General features: G+C 42.2%; 1 protein-coding gene across 3 annotated transcripts in view; it reads left to right on the forward strand.

The window, feature by feature from the left end:
• Positions 1-19,841, forward strand: part of PHIP (pleckstrin homology domain interacting protein) — a 339,268-nt gene that overhangs the window by 115,704 nt on the left and 203,723 nt on the right. For all 3 annotated transcript variants that reach the window (XM_050950076.1, XM_050950077.1, XM_050950079.1), the window contains 4 exons: positions 6,870-6,940; positions 7,753-7,853; positions 7,942-7,982; positions 9,228-9,326. In XM_050950076.1, coding sequence (XP_050806033.1) covers positions 6,870-6,940; positions 7,753-7,853; positions 7,942-7,982; positions 9,228-9,326 — 312 coding nt within the window. The remainder of the gene's footprint in view (positions 1-6,869; positions 6,941-7,752; positions 7,854-7,941; positions 7,983-9,227; positions 9,327-19,841) is intronic.

Here is a 19,841-nt window from a genome sequence, read left to right on the forward strand (position 1 = left end):
TCCAAGCCATCTTCTCTGTGATCCTTGCTGTTCCTCAAGCAAAGGAAGACAGAAGGCAGAAGATTCTGGAAGAGAATCACTGGCTAGGAAAGTGATGTAGGATGAAGGGCTTTGGTTTTGTAGAACATGGGTCCAACTTCTATGGGAGAGGAGCTGTATAGTTTGGATGGCCGCCTCTTCAGTAGAAGTGGGATCAATCTCCTGGGGGACAGACTGGCTAGAGTAGTCAGAAAGGGGGGAAACTAATTGCAAAGGGGAGGGTAAAAAGAGGGGTTGTATGAGCACTCAATATAAAATGGACATGTTAGGAAGAAAATTAATCAAGGAACCAAAGGACATGAAGGAAGGAAATTCTTTAATTGCCTGTGCACCAGTGCTAGGAGCCTGGGTAAACATCAGGAATTAGAACTGTTGGTTTATAAGCCTAAATTCGATCTAGCTTGTATTACTGTAACCTGGTGGGATGACTTGCGCAACTGGAATGTTAAATGGTTATAATCTATTTTGGAAGGACTGTGTGAGCAAAAGAAAATGGGAGGTGTCACTGTCAAAAATTGCATTACCTGTTTCTGAGTCCCTAATAACTTGGAAGAAAATGATCTTGAATGCATATGGATCAATGTCCTAACAGATAAAGGACACATGGGGTACCAGCTGTTGTCTGCTACAGGCCACAGAATCACAGTAGGACTGTCTCCTTGTGCGCCTACCTACAACATATAGGGGAAAAATACTGCATGGTCATGTGGGGACTTCAATTTGAGTGACATATGCTGGAGGTCTCATGCTACCAGTACTGAAACATCCTTGGAATTTAATAGATGACGGTTTCCTAACAGATAAAGAGGAACTGATCTCAGAACTGAAGGTTAATGGTAGCTTGATCGTGTTTATAATATGTATGCAGAATAAAATCTAGACCAGTAATATATACACTTGGGCCAATTTCACAAAGCTGAAAACAATTATTATCCAAATCAGGTGCGAGGAAGATTAAATCAGAAAAATGTAAATGATTATTGGGAATTATTTAAGAACATCTTACTAAATGCCCCAAAAGTCACAATCCTACAATCGAGGAAGAAGGCTGTGTGGGTTAAAAAAAATACCTGGTTTAGAGGGGAAGTGAAGGCTGTAAAAACAAAAATAAAAACATAACAATGGGGAATTTGTTGTTGATGAATATAAATCAGTAGTTAGGAATTGTAGAAAAATAAGAGAAGCCGAGACAGAAAGTGAAATCTTGGCCACCAGAGCTAAGGACAAGCACAGGCTTTTTAAATATCTTAGGAACAAAAAGAAGGCTAACAATGGTATTGATGCATTACTATATGGAAATGGTCGAGTTATCAATAATGCAGAAAAGGTAGAAGGGTTAATATATTTCTGTTCTGTATTTGGGGGAAAAACAGATATACTCTCATCGTGTGGCCATAATACTCCTTCCATTCCACTGTATCTCTGGAGTATGTTAAGCAGCTACTAAAGTCAGACATTTTAAAATCAGTAGGGCAAGAACTTGCATCCAAGAGTGTTGCAAGAGTTGGCTGAAGAGCTTGCTGGACCATTCATGTTAGTTGTCAGTGAGATTTGGAGCACTAGGGGTGTTCCAGAAGACTGGAAAAAAGCTAATGTTACACTAATTTTTAAAAAGGTAAATGGGATGACCCAGGTAATTCTAGGTCTGTCAGTATGTTGTGGATCTCCGGCAAGTTACTAAGCAGATCTGTTTCCAGGAGGCTGTTGCAGAGATTGGTTCTTGGCCCTTTGCTATTTTATATCAGTGACCTGGAAGAAAACATACAATCATCACTGATAAAGTTTGCAGATTACACAAAAACTGGGGGAATGGTAAATAATGAAGAGGACAGATCACTGATTCAGGGTGATATGGATCTTTTGCTAAAGTGGGTGCTAGCAAACAATATATGTTTTAATACGACTAAATCTAAGTGTATACATTTAGGAACAAAGAATGTAGACCATACTTACTGGATGGGGACTCTGTCCTGGGGAGCAGTGACTTCCTGAAAAAAGATTTGGGAGTCATGGTGAATAATCAGCTGAACACTAGCTCCCAGTGTAATACTGTGGTCAAAAGTTTGTGCAATCCTGGGATGCATAAACAGGGCACAGATTTACCTCATCTTATTGTCAAAGGATCCGCAAAAGAGATTAAATATGAAGACAGCCATCCTTCATTTTCCATGAATGTGAATCCCTGTCCCTTTTTCCAGAAAAGAGTTGAGCCCTTTACTATATCTTGTTCTTAGTCAAAACAGGCAGTAAGTCAGTTCTTTATTTGTAATAACTCAACAGATTAATGAAGAAATTAAAACTGAATGTGGAGTCTTTTAATATCCACATTAGCTTCCATGAGCATGGCCCACCTAATGACATCAGTAGAGCTGAAGGATGTCCAGCTCCCTATCCTAATTCAGCAGTGACACAGTTGTTTTGCTCTAGGAGCACAACACTACTAGCACAGGTCCTTGTCTTTTTTGGTTTACCAACAGCCTTGGAAGTGTTTATGAAAATGTTGATAGTGTTAATAGCAGCTCTCAGACAGGAGAGTTTCTGTGTCTGTCCCTTCCTTAATAACCACCTTATTCAAGTCCCATCCAGAGGCAGGGCCATAGATGAATGATGCTGGAGAAACACAGTTTATCAAAGCTGTGGGTAGTTAGTTAGTATCTCAGCAGTTTCCGCACCTCAGAGTAGAGATAAATACGTCTCTCTAAAAAGTTTTCATTTAGTAGGAAAGATGGGAGAAGCTGAGGAATCTTATCAAAATGGCCAACCCATGTTCACATGCTTCTGTGATCAGTACACTCCTGTATAGATATTCCATAGACTCCTATATAGATGCTTCTCAGTGGGCTTGTGCTCTTATGAAGTCACTACAGACTTTATTCCTATTCCTCCCTCAGTCTCTTAATTCAGTGCTCCTGGGGGAATTCTGCACCATTGTGTGCTTACAGAATTCATGTCCCCTGCAGATTTCTTTGCTTCCCCTCACAAAAATTACAAAAGGAAGTTGCTAGAGCAGTCATGCGCCCCTCTTCAGCAATGTGGGCACATTGTTTTGGACACCTGGAGCAGCTGGCAGAGAGGGAAATCATTGGGGGGGAGGAGGAATGCAGGGCTGGGGATGCCTCAGTCAGTGGCTCCTACCCTGTGCTGGGCTCGGCTGCTAGTTCCTGCTAGGCTGGGGTCAACAGGACTTGCTCTTCCCCTGAAAGGAGAGGCCTGAGCCAGGTCAAACCCACGCCCAGAAACCTCCCCTGGCTGCAGGAAGCTCCACTCCCATCGCTCCTCAGCCCTAGCGGTGAGGGGTCACTGTATGGGGAGCTGCTCAATGTCTGCCCAGTCCCTGTGCATCCAGACCCCCATGTACCCAGACCTGCTCAGCACCCAGAACCCCCCACTGAGTACCCCACACCCAAACGCCCACCCCACTGAGCCTCACTTCCACGAGTTGGACCCCCCCCCCGAACCCCACCCCCTTCACCCAGACCACCCCCCTGGTGAGCCCCTCGCACTCCAGCCCCCCAACCAGTTGCACCTAAGCCTCCAGCCCCCTCTGATAAGCCCTCCACACCCAGACCCCCCCGCTGAGTCCCATCCCCCTCATCCAGATTCCCCTGCTGAGCCCAGCCACCTTCACCTGGACCCCCCCTTCAAAGTCCCATTGCCCCTGCACCTGGAACCTCACAATGAGCCGCTGCCCATCCAGATCTCTCCCAGACCCCCCACTGAGCCATCCAGACCCAGATTGTCTCACACAGAACCCTCTTACCCCACACCTGGATCCCCCCACACTTGGATCCTGTTGAGTTGAGCCTGCCTTCCCACACCTGGCATGGAGGGGCAGGGCCCTGTGGCATTTCTGGGGTAGGCCCAGCTTTGTGCTGTGTCAGGGTTGAGTGCAGCTTCACTACCAAGTCCATGTCCTAGGGGGAGGGAGGGCTGCAGGGTGATCGCCGTCTTCTTTGCAGCCCGCAGCCTGTGCTCCCCACTGACATGCTGGAGCCTCCACATTTATTTATTGACAAATAAAACTTTCAAAAATTTTTGCAGAATTTTATAATACTGTGTGAAGTATTTTTAATTTTTGGCACAGAATTCCCTCAGGAGTAACTCATCAGTGAAAGTATCTCTATTGAGGAGACTATTGTATTATTCAGATACTGGTTTAATCCAAGCAAATTAGTTGAGCTTTGCCACACATGAACCAGTCAGGGAAGTTATTGCCACAGATACCAGCCTGGAGGGATGAGGTGTGTAGACACAGGGAAGGATTGTCTGGAGACTATGGTCCAAACAACAGCAAAGACAGTAAAAACTGGTTACAAGTCAGCACAATTCAATATGGTATCAAGGCTCAGCTTCCGTATCTAGACTCCCCTTAATGTGCTGGTCATGACAGGCAACATCTCAGCCATGTCACACATCAACAGACAAGATGGAATAACATGCACAGCACAGTTCAATAAAGAGAAACTCACTTTCTGATGCCTTGGGTGGAGGAGAATTCACTGTCAGCCTGCTTCCTTCACATATAAAGGAAAATATTACAGGCAATTGGCTAAGCAGCGAAAAGATAGATTACTCAGAATGGAAACTACTTGCAGATTTATTCATTTTTCCTGTTGATCTGTGTTTTCTCCACCTGAATCACAATGTTCACATGTTCTTCTCTCATTGGCAGGATCACAAAACCAAGGCAACAAGATGTCTTATCAAAAATTGGTCAAGAGGACTCCTAAACCCCTTCTCTCCTTTTCATCTTCCCACTAGAATGTTATAAAAGATCAGACAAGAACCGGCATTGATGATTTTGGTGATCCCGTTTTGGAGAACTAAATCTCTGCACAGTGCTCCTCCATGGGATCTTATCCTGGTTCTTCATGACCTTACTGGCCCTCTGTTTGAATCATTTGTGAAGTTATTTTAGTGCTTCTAAACAACTGAAATGGCTTTTTTATAGCAATCACCTCTGCTCACAGGGGATCTTTCTCCTGGGAACCTTAATGCTACACTTTCTGTAAAGATAAAGCGGTACTCAGAACCAACCTTGGCTTCATACCAAAGATTAACTCATAGTTGCATAGAGTACAGGAAATTGTCATTCCATCTGTCTGTCCAACTCCCTCTCACCCCAAAAATAAATTGTGGCATATTTTGGATGTCTGCACAACTCTCTAAATAAATATTAATTTTACAGTTCAGAAATACGCTGTTTTTGCTCTGTTATTCAGTGTCAAAGGGAAAAGAAGATCTTAATCTTCCAATTCCAGCTGGCCAAGTTATTGTATCTTGGAGGCCTGAAAGTCAAAATATAACTTCCTCTTCCAAAATCAGTGTATGCGTTTATGCTTGGACACATGCTTGTTCTTTTGCAGGTCTGTGGTAACTAAGTGGACAGAAAGAGTCATGTCATATGAGAGAATCTGTAAAGCAGGCCACCTGTGAATACCTTCTCCAAGTTCTCCAAGCTGGGCATTTAATCATCAGTCGATACCACCTTTAGTAAATGGGTGTTCCATGCTGTAGTGTCCCAATAACAGTTAAGAAGGAGTTATTCTATTTTTCCCACTCTGAGTAGATGCTGTTATGAAAATCCCAGTGTCATGGATCTGTGGCCCTCATTACAAACAAGAATAGGAAAATGCAAATATTTTTTACTTTTGGAATAATGAGGTTCATAGTTCTAGCCCACCTTGAACAAGGTGTTTCTTTGTGAAAGATACGGGATTATTAGTTGTTACTTAAAATGTATTTCTTCAATGCAATCTTTGCTTAGTATGGGGACTGGTAGTATTGGTATAGAGCAATATGTCGTGGTTAGAGATTTGCTTGGCTGAGGAAGTGTTGCAGCTGGCCTTTTCTTCTGGGAGGTGAAGCCACTGATTGACTGGTCTAGTTTGCCTCTAAGGCTGCACAGAGCAGAAACCTAGTATCAGGGATCTATGGACCTCATTACTCTTAGAAATGAAATTTTCAGTAAGGTATGGATACATTTTCCTATTTTCTTACATGAAAGGAAAGCCTACATAATTGTAATGAGAGTATTAAGAGTTTAGTGTAAATCAACTGCAACAGGGACACTTGTATGTGTAAATGCTGCTCGCCACTGAGCTCTCAGATTGCAGATGGTATATTATGCAAAACCTGTTTTGTGGCTGCCTCAGTATATATGTAAAATCAGAGAGTAATGATTAAAAGAGCAGACATTTGGATTTTCTTGATTTTTATTTTTTTATTTTTATGCCACAGGATTAGACCATTAAAGCTCTAGCTGACATTTCTACTACTCATATCAGATGCTGAAATGTCCAAAAGGGAAAAAATATATGGAAGTTACATAGGATATCATGATGCTTCTGCAAAGTCTGGTCTATTTTTAATACCAGTTCCTTTATTCAACATATTTTTTTATTAAATAACTTCTAGCTTTCTTTTTTTGTGTGCAGTGTAAGCAGGTTTTTGCTCTGAGAAGACAGTGGTACAGCTGAGGTCATATGTATTCATTGGTTTAAAACACAGTGCTGTGGATGTCCACATTTTTTTTTTTTTTTGAAAGTGACTTTGGGCATCGTTTTGTGTGAAAATATACTGCAACTCATTAAGTGTGCTAGAAATCTGTGATGCATGCATACTGTAGTCCATCTAGAGGTTCTGTAATTTCCACAAGATCAGATCATGAAGCTTAGTGACATAAAATTGTTTGAAGATGGCTAGCCATCTGTTACTTCATGTTTAATTTTGTTCTTCTGTACTTATTTTTGAGATACAGACTTGCTTCTGATTATGATAATATCCCAAAGAAAATGATTTTTTAAATTTAATTATTTTCTTATTTTTAGTCAGAGGCCAACAAAATTTATGGAACGTCCTCGCCCTGGAGTTCAAATGATCTGTTCTTCTTTTAGTGCTGGTAAAGATTTTCTTTTCTACCTTTTTAATATAAGGATTTGTAATAAGGCATTAAAGGAGCTTAGTAAAATATAGTGCTATTACTACAGTGTGTGTACTTAGCTGGATGGGATCTACTGAAGAAACATGCTATGTAAGAGCTTAGAATTATTAATAATAATGGATTTTCATATTGTGTGCATAGACAATTGATGTTTGCTATATAGGACTTTTTTGGGTATCATTAGATATAAAATCTAGTTAATATGTTCTTGTGATTTTAGTTTCCTCTAAGAACAATGTGTACTGTGCATAAGGGAGAGCATCAAAGGGTTTGTTTATACATCATGCACAGAAGTTTTTATAAGAGACTTGGACAAGTAGAGTTAAAAACTGGACCTAAGCTTCTAAGTAAGTTAGGCATTTTTGAAAATTTTGTTTCCAGTAACCAGAGAGAATTCAAATCTTCTGTTGAATTTGGAAACCAACTCCCTTTGTCCATGTCCTCTTTTAAAAAAATAAAAATAAAAAAAAATCCTACATTTGTTTTGCTTATGAAAAGTTACTATAAAAAATACAATTGCATAATATTGTTTTAAGAGAAATTAGGAATCATTTGTGTACATGTAAAATTTTCTAGCATGCTTGGTGTCTCAGATTTTTCATGTAATTTTGAATATTAAATAAACAGACAATGAAAAATGATGAGTCAACATAGCTACAAACTTTTTATGGTAATAAATAAACTTTAATTCATTTAAGGTCATTGACAGCTTTCAAATAATGTTGTGTTTTTCCTCATGACTATTGCTTATTTGTGCTTATCTATTTTAGGTGGAATGTTTCTGGCCACTGGAAGTACAGATCACATCATTAGGGTTTATTTCTTTGGATCAGGTCAGCCAGAGAAGATATCAGAGTTGGAGTTTCATACTGTAAATACTATTTTAAAATTACATAAGTATTTGATTAAAATATGTTGATAGATTGAATTCATTGGTAATTTCTGTATTCTTTATGTAGGACAAAGTTGACAGCATTCAGTTTTCTAACACTAGTAACAGGTAAGCAAGCGAATATTTGTATATTTTTATTTCAGGACAATTTTTGCAGCCTCACGAAAATAATTTCCAAATGTCAATTGTTTTCTCGAGCTTGTTAGAAATAAACGTTTTGAAGCATTCTGTGTTAACTTATATTTAAAGGTAACCTGCAATATTTAGTAATTTTTATGGGTTGTCGTTAGATTTATTTAAAATAATTATATGGCTTCCTATTTATCATCACTTTCATTACAAGTGCCTAATGCTTAGTTACTTAATGACCACATTTTTTGTAGGTTATGAAGAGATGAAAGGTGCATTGGTACACTTTGGAAATATTTGCAGTATACTTTATCAATTGTCCTAAAAGGCTATTTAAATAGCATTTTTAGTAAGTGGCAACTTGATTAACAGCAAAAATGATCAAGTAGGGTAAAGAAGAGCACTCTGGCCAGTGTTTGTCTGATTAGTCTGAAATTTATGAGGAGTAGATATTTCTTTATTTATAAATATCACAATAATTTGTAAAGCTCTTCTGGATGGTTGACTTGAAAGATAAAGAAAGAAATTTAAATTCATTAGGAAAGCAACCATTTCCCCCACTAACATTTAGTGCTCTAATATGCAATTTTATCATGATATAAACTGCTCTAAACTGAGCTTGGGAGAGTACCACCAGTTTTTTCAAACTTAAGCCATAAGGGAGAAAAAAGTTGAATTTAGATATCATAGCAACTGTGGCAAAATACACAGTTCCAGATTACCTCAGGGATAGGTTTTGCTTATTTAAATAAGATGTGTCTTTACCTTTAATTTCTGCTTTCCTGGCATCTTGGCCTTTTGCACCACTTAGCTTTTGCACTGGAACTGTATGAAGAGAGGGGGCTTTGGCTTAGCATCTGTATAGAGTTACCCTGATGTCTCCACTGTGGTCGCACATTCAACAGAGCAAGAAGTGGTAACTGGGCAAAACAATGGAGGGGGGCACATGATCCACATACGACTATTTGTATTGGGAGTTATTCCAGCCCGTAGGCTGTAGTGCTGGGGCTGGAAAGTGAATTTCACCATGTTCTCTGTGTATTTGAAGTACATTTGACCCAAAATGAGTAGTGCAGAGTTTTTGAAATAACAGATATATTGGTGCACTTGTGTAGTACATTACAGAATAAAAACATAATGATTAATAGCATTTTCTCTCCATAATCAATTTTCATATGAACTGTCTTACCTCTGATTGATTGAGTGTTAATTTTTCTTTTGTAGATTTGTGAGTGGAAGCCGTGACGGGACAGCACGCATATGGCAATTTAAGCGCAGAGAGTGGAAGAGTATTTTGTTAGATATGGCTACTCGTCCAACAGGGTAAGCAACATCAAATGGTCTGCTTTCAAATGGTCTACATCAAATCGTGCAAATTTGAAGTGTGTTCAACCCTAATGCTAGTTACTGACATAGCACCTAATAACTTAAGAGGAGTTAAATATAAAGCATATTGTTCTGAAGCATAAGAACATAAGTATGGCCATACTAATTCAGACCAAGGGTCCATCCATCTCAGCATTCTGTCTGCCAACAATGGCCAATGCCGGGTGCCCCAAAGTGAACCTAACAGGCAGTGATGAAGTGATCTCTCTTCTGTCATCCATCTTCAACCTCTGACAAACGAAGGCTAGGGATACCATTCCTTACCCATCCTGGCTAATAGCCATTAATGGACTTAATCTCCATGAATTTATCTAGTTCTATTTTAAACCTTGTTATAGTCCTAGCCTTCACAATCTCCTCAGGCAAGGAGTTCCATGGGTTGACTGTGCGCTGCGTGAAGAACTTCCTTTTATTTGCTTTAAACCTGCTGCCTATTAATTTCATTTGGTTGCCCCTAGTTCTTATATGATGGGAACAAGTAAATAACTTTTCCTTATTCACTTTCTCTATACCACTCATGATTTTATGTACCTTTATCATATCCCCCCTTAGTCTCCTCTTTTCCAAGCTGAAAAGTCCTAGCCTCTTTAATCTCTCCTCATATGGGACCCGTTCCAAACCCCTAATCATTTTAGTTGCCCTTTTCTGAACCTTTTTCTAATGTCAGTATGTCTTTTGAGATGAGGATACCACATCTGTACGCAGTATTCAAGATGTGGGTGTATCATGGATTTATGTAAGGGCAATAAGATATTCTCCATCTTACTCTCCATCCCTTTTTGAATGATTCCTAACATCCTGTTTGCTTTTTTGACTGCCGCTGCACACTGCGTGGATGTCTTCAGAGAACTATCCACGATGACTCCAAAATCTCTTTCCTGATTAGTTTTAGCTTAATTAGCCCCTATCATATTGTATGTATAATGGGGATTATTTTTTTCTAATGTTCATTACTTTCCATTTATCCACATTAAATTTCATTTGCCATTTTGTTGCCCAATCACTCAGCTTTGTGAGATCTTTTTGAAGTTCTTCATGGTCTGCTTTGGTCTTAAATATCTTGAGCAGTTTTGGATTTCAACTTTATTTTTTAAATATATTTGACTACATATTCAGCTGCTCAAGCTAGTTCCTCTCAGATGCCCCTTAACTCCTGTTTGCACTACTGTTTCATTAAGAGGTCAAAGGAAAACTGCTGCTAAAATCTTCCAGCCACAAAGCTAGCAAAGCATACAGGTGATGTCTTAGGACATGGCTACGCTTGGAGATGTAGAGCGCTTTGAGTTAAACCAGCCTTCGGCAAGTGCAATAGGGAAAGCGCTGCAGTGTGTCCACACTGACAGCTGCAAGTGCACTGGCATGGCCACATTTGTGGCACTTTCAGCAGCATTGGGAGCAGTGCCTTATGGGCAGCTATCCCACAAAGCACCTCTTCCCATTCTGGCAGTGTGGCTTGTGGGAAGAGGGTGAGGGGTGCAGGGCATTTTGGGTCCTGTCCTAATGCCCCGTGATGCATCGGTTTGCATCCCAGCAATCCCTGTGCTTCCTTCCACTTTGGCGCCATCTTTCAACTTTTTTTGTACTGCGCACTCTGTCTTCCCTTTTGGTCTGTGGGAATGGAGCCCAAAATGCTGAGAAGTAGGCTGACGAGTCTCGCCAGCAAGTCATGTTTGGCAGTCAAGTTACTCCTTAAGTTCCAAACTGACAGTGAGGACTCCGATGATATTGACTCGAGTAATGCATATGACACGAGATTGCTGTGGCATTCACAGACATGCTCATCACCGTGGAACGCTGCTTTTGGGCTCAGGAAACAAGCACTGAGTGGTGGGATTACATCATCCTACAAGTCTGGGGTGACAAGCAGTGGCTGCAAAATTTTCAGATGAGAAAAGCCCCTTCCATGGAACTGTGTGAGGAGCTTGCCCCCATCCTGCAGCTCAAGGACACAAAATTGAGAGCTACCCTACCGGTGGAGAAGCAGGTGGCTATTGCAGTCTGGAAGCTGGCAACTCCAGACAGCTATCAATGGGTCTCGAACCGGTTTGGAGTGGGAAAGTCGACTGTTGAAATCATGTTGATGCAAGTTTGCAGGGCCATTATTCGCATCCTGCTCAGAAGAACAGTGACTCTGGGTAACGTGCAGGACATTGTGGATGGCTTTGCACAAATGGGCTTTCCTAACTGCGGAGGAATGATAGATGGGACATATATTCCATTTCTGGCACCAGCCTACCTAACCTCCGAGTACGTTGATCAGAAGGGGTATGTCTCTATGTTTCCGCAGGCACTTGTGGATCACCATGGGTGTTTCATTGACATTAACGCAGACTGGCCTGGAAAGGTGCATGATGCATGCATCTTTCAGAACACTGGCCTGTTCAGGAAGCTGCAAGCTGGGACTCTTTTCCCAAACCAGAAGATTGCTGTAGGGGAAATCGAAATGCCCATTGTCATCCTTGGAGACCCCGCTTACCCTTTAATGCCGTGGCTCATGAAACCCTACACAGGAAGCCTTGACAGCAGCAAGGAGCGGTTCAACAATAGCTGAGCCGGTGCAGAATGACTGGGAGTGTGCTTTTGGCCATTTAAAGGGCCACTGGTGCTATCTGTGTGGGAAACTGGACCTGGCCGATGACAGCATCCCTGCAGTTATATCAGCATGCTGGACCCTCCATAACATTTGAGAAGGGTGAAAGATTCGCTCAGGTATGGAACTTGGAGGTTGAACTCCTGGAGGCTGAATTTGAACAGCCAGAGAGCAGGGCTATTAGAGGGGCCCAGCGCAGGGCTGCAAGGATTAGGGAGGGAGCAGTTTGCCTTGAGGGAGCAATTTGAGGCTGAAAGCCACCAGTAATGTTTGGTGCCCTGCATGGGAGTGAAGTGCAGTGGTTCAAATGTTAGTAGGAATCTGTGTTTGCTACGCTGACTTGCAGTGCCTGTTTCTTTCCTGGACTAAGGTATCTTTTACTGTATGCAATAATAAAGAATGTTTTCAAAGCCGAAAAGAAAATACATTTATTGAAAAGAAACACAGCTGCTTGGGAGAAAGAAAGGGCAAGGGGGTGGAGTAGGGAATGGTACAATCACAGATTTGCATATGTCCTGTTATCATACTCAGCCTTTCTGTCTGGAGTGCTGTGCAATGAGTGCTGCACTTCAGAATACCTATAATGCATGGTGCTGGGCGTTTAGTGCAGTGGGTAAGGGTCGTAGTTTTCAGGGCTGGGTAGTGAAGCTACAGGTGTTGGAGGCAGCTGCTGGTGATAAGAACCCGGGTGTTGGGGAAAGTGGGTTGGAGGGGACATGGGGGCACGAGAGAGAGAGTTATGGGACAAGGGCTGCAGACGAGGGAGGGAGGGGGGCGAGGGGCGGGCGCCTGGATCGAGTCTGCTTAGTACTCTATGATGCTTATCAGCTGATCCATGCTTTCCTGCCGGCAATTCTCATTCTGTTGGCAGATCCTCCTTTCACTCTCCCTCCACTCCTGCACTTTTAGATTCTCATCAGTAGACTCCTGCATTACTTCATGCAGCATGTCGTCTTTGCTTCTACGTGGCCTCTTCCTAATTCTTTGGAGTCTTTTGGCCAGTGATAACATGGACGGCTGAGATCTCAGGGTTGCATTTGTAAAGGCAAAATGCAACACTTAACAGAGGCAGCATCGTTCACACCAGACAGAGCAATGATTCCCCTGAACTTAAGGGCAAGCACAGTCTACACAATAGCATAATTTGCCCGTCCCAAAGCTAGCAGACGTAACCTACGAGAGCTCCAAAATGGTGAGTAGGCACAGGGTCAGGGGGGACTGATTGTTTCACGGCCGTACTGTCCTCTGGATTTCTGTGCCCTGGGGAGAGCCAACAGCTGCAGGGGGCTCCTATGCTGAACAGTGTCCTCACATTTTCCACAGGAGTTCATCTTGGAAGATATCTTGCTGCTGAAAGTGACCTGGAAAGCAAGAGAGGAGGGTCTTCTTCTACAATGCGGCTTCTGCCCTGGCCCATATGAAGCTTGCCTGTGTGCAGCAATGGTCTCCCCGCCCCTCATGGCACAGTGGTGCAGACAGGTTAGCCTGACTGGGGCAAGGACCACAGTGGCTCTCCCAAGAAACCTGCACAGGCACATTTCCCAAGTTCTGGATGAGACCTTTGAAGAGATCAGTGAGACCAATTATTGCGATAAGAGAGAACATCAATGCCCTATTCCACATCTAGGCATGCATACAGCCCTAACCCTCCTCACCCCAAGAGCCTGCACCGAATAACTTCCTTCCCAAAATAAAAGCCGCTTACTGGGCATCACCTCTGGTATTTGTCTTTCCCCAAGCACCGGCCACCGCGACTGGCTACCTTCCTCCTGGCTCCATGCATCTAGGGATGGCAGCGTGTCTTCCTCCTCCTCAGCACCCTCGCTCCCGCTTTTCTTCTCCTCCTCCTCCTCCTGCTTTCTTAAGCTGGGCTCTGAAGTGTCCATGATGGTACTCGGAGTGGAGGTGGGGTCGCCCCCAAGTATCGCATCCAGCTCTTTGTAGAAACGATAGGTCGTGGGGTAAGCACTGGAGCGACAGTTTGCCTGGTGGATTTTGTGGTAGGCATTCTGCAGCTCCTTCAGTTTAACCCTGCACTGCAGTGCATCCCGGTCATGGCCCCTTTCCGTCATGTCCCTTGATATCTGCCCAAAGATATCGTGATTCTTAAGGCTGGAGCACAGCTGGGACTGGACAGCTTCCTCCCCTCAGACGCTGATGAGGTCCAGCACTTTGCCATTGCTCCATGCCAGGGATCACCTGGCGCGTGGACACATGGGCACCTGGAAAGATTCGCTAAGAGCACTCCACGCCTGGCTGAGCAAACAGGAAGGGGATTTTCAAAATTCCCAGAGAATTTAAAGGGCAGGTCTGATGATTGGTCACCTGAGGACCAGGCAGTAGAGTTCAAACTGTTGACCAGAGTGTCTAGAACAGGCATTGTGGGACACTTCTGGAGGCTGATCAGAGTGCTTTAACAGACAAGGGTGTCCACACTGGCACTGTGGTTATTCCACTCGTGAGGTGGATTACCAGGAGTGCTCTAGCTGCAGAGTCAGAGCGCTCTACATGCCTAGCCATTGTGGATGTGTCATGAGTTAGAGCGCACAAGGCTACTTTAATGCGCTCTAACTCACAGGTGTAGCCTTGCCTCTAGAGACCTATGTTAAAGGACTTAGATACGTTTCTGGAACACAGAGGCAAAGAACGGGGTTGCACTTAAAGTGCTTTTGCCACTATAACTTGTTTTGTTTAGGGAACTGGTATAAGTTACACTGGCAAAAGCACTCTGGGAGGGTTTGTTGGTATAGTAATACCTGGATAGCTATTACTGGTAAACTTTTTGTACTGTAGATTAGGTCAAAGTTTAAGTAAAAGCATGAGGTGGTACTACCACACAGAGAGAGGAAAAACAGGCTTTGTCTGCCTTTGTGACTAAGATCTGTGACAACTTATGTCTGCACTTTTTCTCCAGGGCTATGACCAGGAAATACCAATGGTTATAAGTAACCAAACAGCTCTTTCAAAACAAAGTACATTTATTTAAGGACAAAAATACGGAGGAAAAAACATATAAAACAGTAAAAGGATCTAAATATTTCATCACTGTCCGCCATCAGTCCTATGGAGATCCTGGCAGTTTCCAGACCTTTCAGCATGGATGTGCTCCCCTTTGAACAAAAGGCCTTGTTCATTTGTTGAATCAAAAAGAATCACCCCCCTGTTGGGTTAAGCTGGCCCTTTTTACCCCAAGTTCTTTCTTTGTCTCCTGTGTTTCTTGAAGCCTATATGCAAGTTTCCCCAATGTATGGAACTTCTCTGGTTCTGTTTATAGTCCCGGGGACTGCAGTAGTAATCCCACACTGTTTTTAGTTCCTGGAGAACATAGGATAACCCCGACTCATTGAGTAGAATACAGTCACTAGCCTACAATGATCCATATAAGATTTGTAAAGATAGTGCATGTGGTTGCAATTTCTATCTCTGTCTCCTACCCTTTTGCAAAACTGCCAGCTTCCCCCTTGACATCATCTAAGCTTTGTCTGTGCTGAGGAAGTTTAGAAATAAATTTTTCATCAGCTCAGCTGCACTGAATGAATAATAGAATATCAGGATTGGAAGGGACCTCAGGAGGTCATCTAGTCCAACCCCTGCTCAGAACAGGACCAGTCCCCAACTAAATCATCCCAGCCAGGGCTTTGTCAAGTCTGACCTTAAAAACCTGTAAGGATGGAGATTCCACCACCTCCCTAGGTAACCCATTCCAGTGCTTCACCACCCTCCTAGTGAAAAAGGATTTCCTAATATCCAACCTAAACCTCCCCCACCGCAACTTGAGTCCATTACTCCTTGTTCTGTCATCTGCTACCACTGAGAACAGTCTAGATCCGTCCTCTTCAGAACCCCCTTTCAGGTAGTTGAAAGCAGCTATCAAATCCCCCCTCATTCTTCTCTTCTGCAGACTAAACAATCCCAGTTCCCTCAGTCTCTCCTCAGAAGTCATGTGCTCCAGCCCCATTTTTGTTGCCCTCCGCTGGACTCTTTCCAATTTTTGCACATCCTTCTTGTAGTGTGGGGCCCAAAACTGGACACAGTACTCCAGATGAGGCCTCACCAATGTCGAATAGAGGGGAATGATCACATCCCTCGATCTGCTGGCAATGTCCCTACTTACACAGCCCAAAATACCATTAGCCTTCTTGGCAACAAGGGCACTCTGTTGACTCATATCCAGCTTCTCATCCACTGTAACACCTAGGTGCTTTTCTGCATAACTGCTGCCTAGCTATTCGGTCCCTAGTCTGTAGCATAGGATTCTTCCATCCTAAGTGCAGGACTCTGCACTTGTCCTTGCTGAACCTCATCAGATTTCTTTTGGCCCAATCCTCTAATTTGTCTAGGTCCCTCTGTATGCTTTCCCTACCCTTCAGCATATCTACTACTCCTCCCAGTTTAGTGTCATCTGCAAACTTGCTGAAGGTGCAGTCCATGCCATCCTCCAGATCATTAATGAAGATAATGAACAAAACCGGCCCCAGGGCTGACCCTTGGGGCACTCTGCATGATACCGACTATCAACTAGACATGGAGCCATTGATCACTACCCCTGGAGCCCAACGATCTAGCCAGCTTTCTATCCACCTTATAGTCCATTCATCCAGCCCATACTTCTTTAACTTGCCAGCAAGAATACTGTGGGAGACCATATGAAAGGCTTTGCTAAAGTCAAGTAATAACACATCCACTGCTTTCCCCTCATGCACAGAGCCAGTTATCTCCTTATAGAAGGCAATTAAGATAGTCAGGCATGACTTGCCCTCGGTGAATTCATTCTGACTGTTCCTGATCACTTTCCTCTTCTCTAAGTGCTTCAGAACTGAAGACCTCATGTAGAGAAGATTCAGGTGGCTTCCAGTATTTTTACCCCCATGGGTTTAACTGATACAATGTTTAAAAAAAAACAGGCAAACAAACAAACAAAAATACTAAAAGCCTCCAGAGCCTTGTTTATATTAACATGCCTTCTAGTGGAGAAGAATTAGTGAGCTATAGCCTGTGATGCAGTCATACGTTAATACAGAAATCAGCTGGACATTGAAAACTGAAATTGTGGAACTGTGAATAAAACTTCTTTTCAAAATGCAAGAATTTATAGTACTCTAGTACTGATTATTTTATTTATTTTCATATTTAATTTAAAAATCTGCATTTGATAATTTTAAATTACACTTCTACAGTTTTATCACATCTGCTGCACCAGAATACTGTAATGAGTCTTGCCACAAAATGCAGATTGTTTACCAGAGTATATAGGGCTTGTTCACTTCTGATTCTTGTTCTGTATATTGTGCTTCTACTTTTATACCAGCTGTCGTAATAAATTTGCAAATTTTTTTTTCTTTTCAACACACACTAGTACAGATTAGAATGATTGCGTCTCTTCTTGCTACTTCAGCTTCTTTTTTAGCATCCATACAGGCTTTGAGCTGACATATTACTAGTATTCAGCACAGCAGCACTATTATTGGGATTAGGTTGAGCACTGTAATTAGTTTCTTTTCAAAATCACTAAAAGAACTGCAGAATTTTTCCTTGTTGAAAAGATGATCAGGTACTTCTCTTTGATAAGAGTGTTGGGAGAATTTATTGAAAACATCAAAAGAGATTGTCAGTCAATTTTTTTGTGGGTTTTCACGCTTGAACAACTTTCATATTTGACTGAAGGGATATGGCATAGCCCAGAAGTTAGAATGCAAGGGAAAGAATAAACCCTCTTAAGAACAATTTTCTAGTGGAATACATCCACCCTGTTGGATTCTGTAATGCTGGGGAGGTGCACCTGCTAATGACTACTTTGAGCCAGCTTCTGAAGATTTTTTGTTTTTTCTGGAGGTAGGAAGACATGCCAAGGGTCAGTTGAGTAAAGCCTGAAGTTCTCTATACTCTCCCTGTGTGGCCAAAATCTTTCCTTACCTACTGGATGTTTTCTTTCCCATCCTTTTTTCTCATTCTTTCAGCTTTCTGTGTAGTTTTCTTTCTTCCTTACAATTTTTTAATGTTGTTACTAGGACCCACAATGATGAAGGAAGCAGATCTGTTTAGGCATTTGTATTGTACTCAACAGCATAGCATCTGAACATCACATTGCTGGCATTCCTGAGTCATGGTCTGGTTGCTGCCTGCTCTGATTATACTATAGCCTAAACCATTGTCTTTGCTTTCTAGATGGCCTTACCTTGTCTTTCCTCCCACCAAGTCATTCAGTCAAGTTTCCTTCAATCTGACTCTTCCCCTTTTTCAGTCATACAAAGGGCAAGACTGAACTCATATAGCTTTACCCCCCAACCCGCTCTAGCTCCAAAATGTAGTCAATAAACCTCTTAGGATTTCAAAAGAAATCCTGACCTCTGAAGCAGTGTGTCAAGGTTTTTTCCCCCACTTTGAACTTTAGTGTCCAAAAAGTGGGGACCTGCATGGACCCTTCTAAGCTTAATTCCTATCTTAGATCTGATAACTCTGCCACCAGCCAAAATACAGTGTTTGGCACACTTTCTGTTCCCTCAAAACCTTCCCTGGGGAACCCAAGACCCAAACCGCTTGGGTCTTAAAACAAGGAGAAAAAAACCATTCCCCCTCCTTTCCCCCTCCCAGACTTTCCCCTCCCTGGGTTACCCTGAGAGGCTACACTGATCCAAACTCCTTGGATCTTAAAACAAAGAGGAATTAACTCCCCCCCCCCACCAACCCCTGGTGAGTTCAGACCCAATCCCCTTGGGTCTTAAACAAGGGGAAAAAAATCAATCAGGTTCTTAAAAAGAAAGCTTTTAATAAAAAAGAGAAAAAAGTAAAAATTATCTCTGTAAAATCAGGGTGTAAAATGCTTACAGGGTATTCAGATTCATATAGACTAGAGGGACTCCCCCCCTCCCCAGCCTGAGATTCAAAGTTACAGCAAACAGAGGTAAAAATCCTTCCAGCAAAATACACATTTACAAGTTAAGAAAACAAACATAAGGCTAATCCGCCTTTTCTAGCTAGTACTTACTATTTTGAAACATGAGAGATTGATTCAGAAAGATTGGAGAAAACCTGGGTGCACGTCTGGTCCCTCTTAGCCCCAAGAGCGAACAACGAACAACACAAACAGCACAAAGACTTCCCTCCACCAAGATTTGAAAGTATCTTGTCCCCTCATTGGTCCTCTAGTCAAGTGTCAGCCACGTTCACTGAGCTTCTTAACCCTTAACAGGTAAAAGAGACATTAACCCTTAACTATCTGTTTATGACATGCAGTGGTTCTCAAATTTTTTGTATTAGTGACCGCTTTCGCACAGCGAGTCTGAGTGTTACCCCCCTTATACATTAAAAACACATTTTTTATATTTAACACTCTTTTAAATGCTAAATTTATAACCTATTGTTTAAAATGAATTTACCTTTTCTCACCACTTATAAGAGTAAAACACATTTTTATTAAATTATTGCTATAAGCAGAAATGTTAATTTTTAAAAATAGTTACTGTTTAATACTGGAGTGAGGCATGGAGAAACTGTCAATAACACTTGATTTGCTAGTTAGTTTGGAAGGCTGTGAAAAATGATATTAACAAACATACAAATATCACTTTTTACAGCAGACTTGCTAGCTAGTAAGTCTTCTGTGAAAAGTAATATTTATATATTTGTTAATATCATTTTTCACAGCCTCTCAGTTCTGAAGGCAGTACCATGGTCAGCAGCAGTGCAGAAGTAAGGGTGACAATGGAGTGCTAGTAAGTCTGCTGTGAAAAGTGATATTAAAAAATATACAAATATCACTTTTCACAGCAGGCTTACAAGTACCTCATTGCCACCCTTACCTCTACGCTGCTGCTGGTGGCAGGTAATATATTCAGAGCTGGGCAGCTGGAGAGCAACAACTG

The sequence above is a fragment of the Gopherus flavomarginatus genome, chromosome 4 (assembly GCF_025201925.1).
Source record: "Gopherus flavomarginatus isolate rGopFla2 chromosome 4, rGopFla2.mat.asm, whole genome shotgun sequence".
Lineage (NCBI taxonomy): Eukaryota > Metazoa > Chordata > Testudines > Testudinidae > Gopherus > Gopherus flavomarginatus.